General features: G+C 39.2%; 1 protein-coding gene across 1 annotated transcript; it reads right to left on the bottom strand.

The window, feature by feature from the left end:
• Window positions 1–30: 30 nt before the first annotated feature.
• On the bottom strand, window positions 31–5890 carry rusf1 (RUS family member 1). Its single transcript, XM_031318960.2, has 14 exons — window positions 5557–5890; window positions 4559–4636; window positions 4347–4461; window positions 4221–4266; window positions 4042–4074; window positions 3838–3943; window positions 2601–2702; window positions 1499–1569; window positions 1184–1368; window positions 1005–1062; window positions 852–916; window positions 622–753; window positions 473–538; window positions 31–371 (listed from the first exon to the last, which is right to left on the bottom strand). The coding sequence occupies exons 1-14, from the start codon at window positions 5704–5706 to the stop codon at window positions 286–288; spliced, it is 1293 nt and encodes a 430-aa protein (XP_031174820.1). The 5' UTR covers window positions 5707–5890; the 3' UTR covers window positions 31–285.
• Window positions 5891–8351: the final 2461 nt, after the last annotated feature.

Raw genomic sequence — 8351 nt, forward strand, 5'->3', positions numbered from 1 at the left:
GGGCTCTGACGCCACCGTATGGACAAAAGATAGAAGGGCACTCAGTCATACTTTATTTTTATGACATGTACATGTTATTATATATCCGTGGTGTACACAAGTAAATACAATGGCTTTTATTGTCAAAAAGAAAACGTCACTTCAAATAACATTTGCTCACTGACCAAAATATTCCTGTACAAATATAGTTTTTTCATACACACTGAGATTTAGAAACTGGACAAATCAAACAAGGGATAGTTAGAAAATATAACAAATGCAAAATGGCTGGAGATGTCTCAGATCTCAGTTGCTTTTTGTCTTCCACTCGACCCTCCACTCATCCCAGTCCAGTAGAGTTCGTTTTATGTCCCATCCTGCAGCTTCCACATCTGGAATTGATAATAGTAAAAAAAACATGTTTTCTATGGGTAAAACAAATATACAAAATAAAGTTGTTTTTTATAGGTTAAACAGTTTTGTGTGTGCTCACCTTTAAGAAATGGATTGAAAATTGTGTCCATCAACTTGTGACTCTTGTGTACCATTTCCCAGTTACCTTCAAAAAACATAAAGGCGTGTTATAGAGAGAAAGCAATTCTATTAATGTAGAGTAGGAAATGAGTGGAGGTAAAAGCTCACTTTGCTGTTGTGATGTAGGATGTTCTCTCAAAGTTGGAGGGCTCAACATGCTGCTGAGCCACACAGCTTGGCACATTGCTCTGATTTCATCATGTACTGATGCTTCTGGTCCCAAACAGACACATACGCAGCCTGAGATAAACACAGCTGAGTTAAAAACACATACAGTGTATGTTATATGGCTCTTAAACACATTGTTGTTCTGTGGAGGCAGGTGAAAGACTACATGCCATTTTGTACTCCCAATAGGTAAGGCATGTTGTTTTCCTTCAAAGCCAAATTCAGTTCCTCTGGGCTACAAAATAATAAGCAAAATTATATTAAACTGTGTTAAACTTTTATTGTGTGTAATTTTCCATCATATAAGCAAAACATTAAATTACCTTTGTACAACTTCCTGTAGCCTCACTCCAAGTTTGATTGGCACAGTTTTCCTAAACTCTGGGGGGGAAAAAAACAAATAATTAACATATCAAATATCAACATATACTGTGTCTCAATACAGCTAATATATTTGATACATAAAATAGTCACAAAATGTCAGCAAATTCCTGATTCTTACCCAAGAAAACTGGTTCCCTCTGATTGGCCTCCAGTGGACTCAGCATCCGTCTGTCTCTCAGGTACTGCTGCAGCACGATCGAAAGCCGCGCCTCGTTTAAGGTTTCCATGACAACCGAGCGCACAGCCTTGTAGTTGGCAAAGAGGTGGAGGACGGTGAAGAGGAAAAAGAGGCTGAGAGTCAGTCTGAGGGGCAGAAATAGAGAGGGGAATGGGGGTAGATGACATAGAAGACATGACAGACTCTTCAACATAATAACCCCTGTATAAGATTCTTATGGTAACTTATATATATGTTCTATATAACAATACTTACATTAGATTATCAGTGACGAGGGGAATGAGTATCAAACTGACCAGCAGTCCAGCCAGATTCACTAAAGTCTCCTGTGGGAAATAAAAGACTTTATTTCAAGAATGAAAAATTCCACTTTTGCAGCCCACAGCCCCATCAGAAATGAAAGAGGTATTATTTTAAATTTAAATTTAAACTCAGAAACTTGCAGTACAAACAGCTGCTGTTTAATTTTTTTTTAAATGAAGACATTTTGACATGTTACAGTAAGAAAAGCACATCTGTAAATAACAAAATCAATGATGGCTGAATTCCAGTTACAGGCTTCAGTTTAAGGGTCCTGGAATTGTGCATGCTGGCTCACTGTCATGGCTTACGCCCAGTAAGCCATGACAGTGAGCCAGCATGCACAATTCCAGGACCTCATTTGTTTAAATTCGCATTTGACTCGTCTGTAAACTTTGGGTTTTAGGTTTTAATCATTGAAAATGATTTTCATTGGTCATTCAATAATTATCTTCTTTTTTCCCTTGTTTATTTTCTGTTGGATTGTACTGTATTGTTTGTAAACTTTGGGTTTTAGGTTTTAACCATTGAAATAATTTTCAATGGTTATTCCGAAAATATTTTCTTTTTTCCCTTGTTTATTATCTGTTGGATTGTACTGTATTTCTATAAATGCTTATCTTGTGAAGCACTTTGTGACTTTGTCTGTAAAAGGTGCTATATCAAATAAAGTTATTATTATTATTATTATTATTATTATTATTATTATTATTATTATTATCATCATTAATATTATTAGTAACGTCTGTTGCTTTTCCTACAATGACAAGTCAAAATGTCTGCTGTGAACAAGGTCTATTGTACTGCTTTATGTATACTGTGATGGGCCACAGCAAGATACTACTGTATATACTGATTTATAATTACTGTTAATACTTTTACTACTTTTCTCTGGTATAATTAAAATATAAGACCACATGATTTGGGTACAGGAAAAAAACCTCTGTACCACAACTGTGCACAATGGTATTCATCACATGTAATTACACTGTTCCCAGTGGTTCTCTCCATGATAAAAAGTCTGACGAAGTTATAGGTAAAAAAAAAAAAAAACTACCTGACTGCCATCTTTGGCAGAGATGTCAGCCATGTTGTCTCTGCGAGCCTGATGAACAGTCAGAGCAGCTCTGGTCGCACCGCCTGCCACTCCAACAAGGGACTGGAAAAGACAAACACATAAATCAGCCTGAAAAGAGAGAGTTCTCTGCACTTCTGCAAACCACAACAATCCAGTGCAACCGGGGCAGGACAAGTCAGTGTACAATAAAAAGATCGCCGGTGCAACACAGATGTCTTCTTAATTTATAGTTTTTATTTTTATTTTTTAAAGGTGCATAACAGTGACTAACGTTTCGATGTAAGGTTACATCTTCGTCAGAGTCCTTCAAGTGACTAACGTTTGAAGAGTCCTTCAAGTGAAAATTAAGAAGACATCTGTGTTGCACCAGCGATCTTTTTACTCTACATAAATCAGCCTATATTTATCAATACATACCTAGGAGCCATAACAATTAAAGTTGATTAAGTGTTTAATAGGTCAACAGAATATTTTGATAATCATCTGCGATTTTTTTCCAACAATTTAAATAGTAATAATAATGAATGAATGAATCAAATGAAACGAAATAGCCATGCAGTCTGATTAACAGGCTACAAAGATTAGGCCTGTGGTTCCTGACCCCTTAAAATGAAGCACGGTCTACTTGCGACTAGTCACGGGTTGCAAATGTCTTTGGGTGATGATTCTGTCTTCTCAGATTGTTGTATTAGACATTTTTAGGGGCTTTCATGTGTAAAATTACCCAGTAACTTGTGAGCAAAAAGCTCTGTAATAAACATAATGGTGTATAGCAGACGTTGATAAGTGAAGTGAAGTGTTGATAATTAGATCAAAAATAAAAAATTAATCTGAGATAAATTGAGCATGGAGTATACTATTGATTAAAAGTCGGAGCTCAAGGTTCACTTACTTAGTTAATTATTTATCTTTTGGAAACGCAAATTAAGTGAACCCTGAGTTTTAAAGAGATATTCTGCTGATTTAAATCCAGCGCTCTGTCCAGGTCTGCCAAGATCCGCCAGATGATGCGAACTGCGTCACAGAGGTCCACTGAGCGAAAGGCGTCATCTGGTGGATATCAGCAGACCTTGTCTGCTCTGAGCTCCGTGAACTGGCGCCACGGAGGGAAGCCGCACACTGTTTATCTGCACACACTGCCTACACAAAGATGACGCAGAGCTGGAGAGAAATCTGCAAAGTATCCATTTAGGCTATTTAAAGGTTTTCTTTTTACCTTGAATATCCCTGCAGTACACACGATCAAGGTGAAGCAAGCAGGAAAGTATGGAGCCGATATTTCCATGAACATGGCAATGTCGTTGAGAACATCAGCAAAAAGTCTGGAAAGAAATGAAAAGAAAAGAACTTCAAATGGGTTCATGATAATGAGTAGACTGACTGCATATTTTCAAACTAGTGGTCTAGTGACCATGCACACCTCCATTTTTTGGCCTCAGAGTCCAGTTTATTCCTGGAACAAAGACAAGATCATAAAGATGAATCTCCATCAGTGAAGGAGCAGCACAAATAAAAAGTACAACTGGAGAGCATCTGTACACTGGATTTAAGCTCCCAAAACTTGTATTGCACTGAAAAAAGACCAACATATGAGCGTACCCTTTCTGCCAAGCGAAGAGGATTCTTCCCAACATGCCAGCTCCATCTGCAGGGGAAACAGAAGTTTGTTAGTTGTACTTACCATGCAAAAGTAATATACATTTATTGTATATTTTAAGGGATCACCTCTTAGTAGCCAGGTCACTGTGGCTGCAGCTACTGTTGCCTCTTGGTTTCCAACACCGACACCTTTGAGGGAAGCTTGAGTGGCCAGAGTCCCTGACAGAGAGCTGGAGAAAGCCTGAGAGAGAGAGAGAGAGAGAGCGAGAGAGAGAGAGAGTTTTAATATTATGGTAATGGTAATAATTTTAATAGTTTTGGTGCATCTTTTACTGTACCTGCACAGTATCCCAAAACTGGTACTGCAGGTAATCATCACTGACGCTCTCTGGGTAGCCTTGAGGCAGAAAGACACTCTGAAATAAAAGGTTAAAATGTGAGTCTGAGGGGGGAGTGGATGAGCAGTCAATGTAGCTACAGTACCATTCAAAAGTTTGTAATCAGCTGTTATATTGATGTCGTTCTTCTTTCCTTCAATAATAACTATTTTAACAGAGATAAAAACAGTATAATTCAAATGTACTTTTCACATTTAAAATTGTTTTGGCCTCAAAAAAAGAATTACATGATTAAAACTACTATTTAGTTGATGTCCCCACAGTGTTGAATGACAGGCGAGAATACTGTTGGAACTTGGATTTTTAATATGTGAAAAGCGTAAGTGACCCTCGGTCATTATTGAACCACAACGGTGCATTTGGCCTCTAAATATTTAGGGAAGCCATTTTTCTTTGGGCCCTCTGCAGTCTACTCAGCTTGGTTCGGTTGAAGAGGTTTAAACTGGGATTTGTCAGTCCATAGTATGTTCAGCTGATATTCTAATAGTAATGACCCTAGACTAACCTTCTATTTATATTGTGAAGTAATAGCTTTGCTGAAGCTTCAAGCCCAGCTTGTTATAGGCTGCATTATTGTGCGCTTGCCACTTAAACAGGAACCTGTTCCTATTTAAATCTGCAGACATTTTTACCAAGGACTGCTGATTTCTTCTATTATTCAACTGTTGAGAGGGATCTTTGTCTCTTTCTGCCCTTTCAGTTGTCAGTCTGGTTCAACCACCGAACAGCGTTTTGTTCTCCATGTACAAAAAACCTTTCATACCAAATAACATCTATTTGTAAAGAGGACTTTCTACAACCTAAAAGCATGAAAGACTATTCAGAAATATAGCTAGAGTAGTCCTCTCAGCCATCTGACTGTACCCTATCAAGCTTTTGTCGCAGGAGATTATAAACTTTTGAACGGTTGTGTACATGGAAACGTTATAAATCCTTACTTTAAAAACTCCAATAATAGAGTTTCCTCTTGATTCACCTTCACTCCCATCTCTTCTCCTCTCCATCACTCTATCCTTTGCAAAATACATCCAGGACTCTGCACTGCCATATCTCTCTGTGGCCAAAACCACACCTCTATCTGTATGCATTTCGGCTGTTAGGAGCGAAAAACAGACCTGGGCTGACTAAACTAGCAAACGGAAATATAATGCAGTCTGAAATCCGCTGGAATGTATTTAATTAAGGTCCATTTTGGCTCAATACAGCATAAACGGGCACAGCCTACGTGTCGTCCTCTCCTGTCGTGTTTTTCTTTAGAAGTGCTTCCGTGTTTATTTCCGCCTTCAGTTTGGAGATTCCTCATTGGTCGTTTGAGTTTAAGGCGGGGCTCCGATCAAGACGTCAACAAATCAACAAACAGGACGTTTACTTGTAATAGAGTATTTCTACACAATGTTGTATTGCTACTTTTACTTAAGTAAAAGACCGGAGTACTTCTTCCACCGCTTATAACAAGGTTTATTGTAAAAAAAACTATGAACTTTAATGGTTACACCTACCATATTACAGATATTTATAGAAGTATTATAGTAAAACAAACTCGCATTTGCAATTCCAATCTGGTGCCAAGTCAAACAGAGATATAAAAACAACAGTGTAAAATGATCAAATGGACTATAAAGATAACTGTATAAAAATACCAAAATACACATAGGCCTACAAGAAAGGGAAAGGAAGAAACAGATTAAAACAGATGACATTTATAAAAATTAAAAAATTAAAGAATACTACAACAGAAATAAACAGAAATAAACTGTGCAGGTATAACCATCTTAGTGTTATGTGTTAGCAACTTGCTAATTATCAGACAAAGTACAGCTGAGGCTGATCGGGATGTCATTTATTTTGATCATAATCTGAAAAAACTGAAATATGTCTTTATTTTTACTGATCAAAACTCTGATCAACATCACTGTAAATGTGGCAGTGTTAGCCAAAAGGCTAATTTTCAACTGTTGCCCCTTGGCCTGATGTTAAATAAGCCCTTAAAACAATAATAAAACACACAACATGTAAAATTAGAACAGGAGAAAGCAAAACATGAACAGCTGAACAGGATAAAGGGCTCAGTGGAGTAAGGCAGCATCATGCAAAGCAGGACATTAACATTGTTTTACCTTAAAAGTGCAGTAGGTAAGCCTTATAAAACTAACTTTCTGTCATATTTGCTGAAACTGACTCTATGTTTGAGTAGAACTACATGAAGCAGGTAATTAAAAAAAGAAATCCGGCTCCTCTGGCACCACCTACAGCCTGTAGTGTGATTTGCAAAAATCCACAGCTCCCTGTTCAGATGCACCAATCAGGGCCGGGGGGGGTGTCTAACTGCTCAGGCACACGCATTTCATAGCGTCCTCCCCCTTCCCTGCGCACGATAGTGATGGGACAACCGACTCTTTTATGCGAGTCGGTTCAACCGGACGGTTGTAGGTTGGCCTACCGAGTTAATAGATTCGGTCACTGGTTCGCGTGCCTGGGGGGGGGGGGTGACCGCCAGGAACCAAGACATTGCTTGATTACATTAGACTCCAGCGCTTGCGGTTACAATCGGTCTCAACATGCTATTTACACACTCATACTGACCGGCACTAGACTCTCGCACTGGCCACGGTTACATTCGGTAGCCTGGTGCGCGGTTTCCTCGTGACAGTCTAACTACCATGTAGCAACATTCACTTCTAACGTTTAACTTAACATAACTACTAAGATAACATGACATGTATTTGTATGTGATATCCATCGATAATGTAGCCTATGAATTTCTATGTACACAAACATCTAAGATGCACGAGAAATAAAGGCTTCTGGGATCGGTTGATAACTCAAACTTGCCGAGAACCAAGACACCGCTTGACTCGAGCGGCCGGTTGCACGGTTACATTCGGTCTCGTTCAGTAGCCTGGTGCGCAGTCTAGGCTATTTCCTGATTGATTCTACCACCACTCCAGTGGAGGCGCTAGTGAGATAGATTACTACACACACAGTAGCAGAAGAATACCAGCTACACACAATGGCACGAATAAGGTAAAAAAAAACAGGAGTGAGTCGGTTCATTGACGTATGGCACTCGATTCTCCCGGTTCAGTGACATGAGTCAGGTTAATTTACCAGCTCTTCGGTCAGTTCCTCAACACTAGCGCATGAGCTGCAGATAGGTTTCCTCCCCTTCCCCCCTCTTCACACGCGCTCTATCGTGCACAGCTCTCCCTTGTGGGGGAGGGGCTTAGGAGACCGTTTTGGGCTTTAGTAGAAAAGGGGGAGGGACTGAGAAGTTGTCGATGTTCAAATTTTTTGGCTAAGTCCTGGATCTTCACAATCCTACCTACAGCACCTTTAATTGCCTGCAGTTTTAAATGTCCTACGTTTTAATATTGACCTGATGGTGTTGCTATATGAATTTTAGGGGATCGCCAAAGTGATTACAATTTCACAGCAATCAATCCAGTCCAACAGCTGTCAAGACATTTCACTAAAAACCAGAAAATGTCAACATCATGGTGGCCCTAGAGGAAAAGTCAGGGGATCACCAAAGTCTGCAGGATATATCCTCTGGGAAACATGTCATGTCACATGTCACATGTACAAAATGTCATGACAATCCAGCCAATAGTTGTTGAGTTATTTCAGTCTGGACCAAAGTGGTTGACCATAAGACCAACAAACGGATATTGCCATCCTAGAGCCTGTATAGTCCATACAGAAGAGGCAAGGGGAGTGGGATGTGATAAGAAGG

Source organism: Sander lucioperca, chromosome 21 (assembly GCF_008315115.2).
Source record: "Sander lucioperca isolate FBNREF2018 chromosome 21, SLUC_FBN_1.2, whole genome shotgun sequence".
NCBI classification, from domain to species: domain Eukaryota; kingdom Metazoa; phylum Chordata; class Actinopteri; order Perciformes; family Percidae; genus Sander; species Sander lucioperca.

Bases quoted from the DNA above. Each gene is read 5' to 3' on its own strand.
- rusf1 (XM_031318960.2), bottom strand. From the start codon at position 5,706: ATGCATACAGATAGAGGTGTGGTTTTGGCCACAGAGAGATATGGCAGT. The intron at 4,637-5,556 runs GTAAGGATTTAT...CTTTTATTTCAG, and splicing joins CTATTATTGGAGTTTTTAAA to AGTGTCTTTCTGCCTCAAGG. The intron at 4,462-4,558 runs GTACAGTAAAAG...TCTCTCTCTCAG, and splicing joins AGTTTTGGGATACTGTGCAG to GCTTTCTCCAGCTCTCTGTC.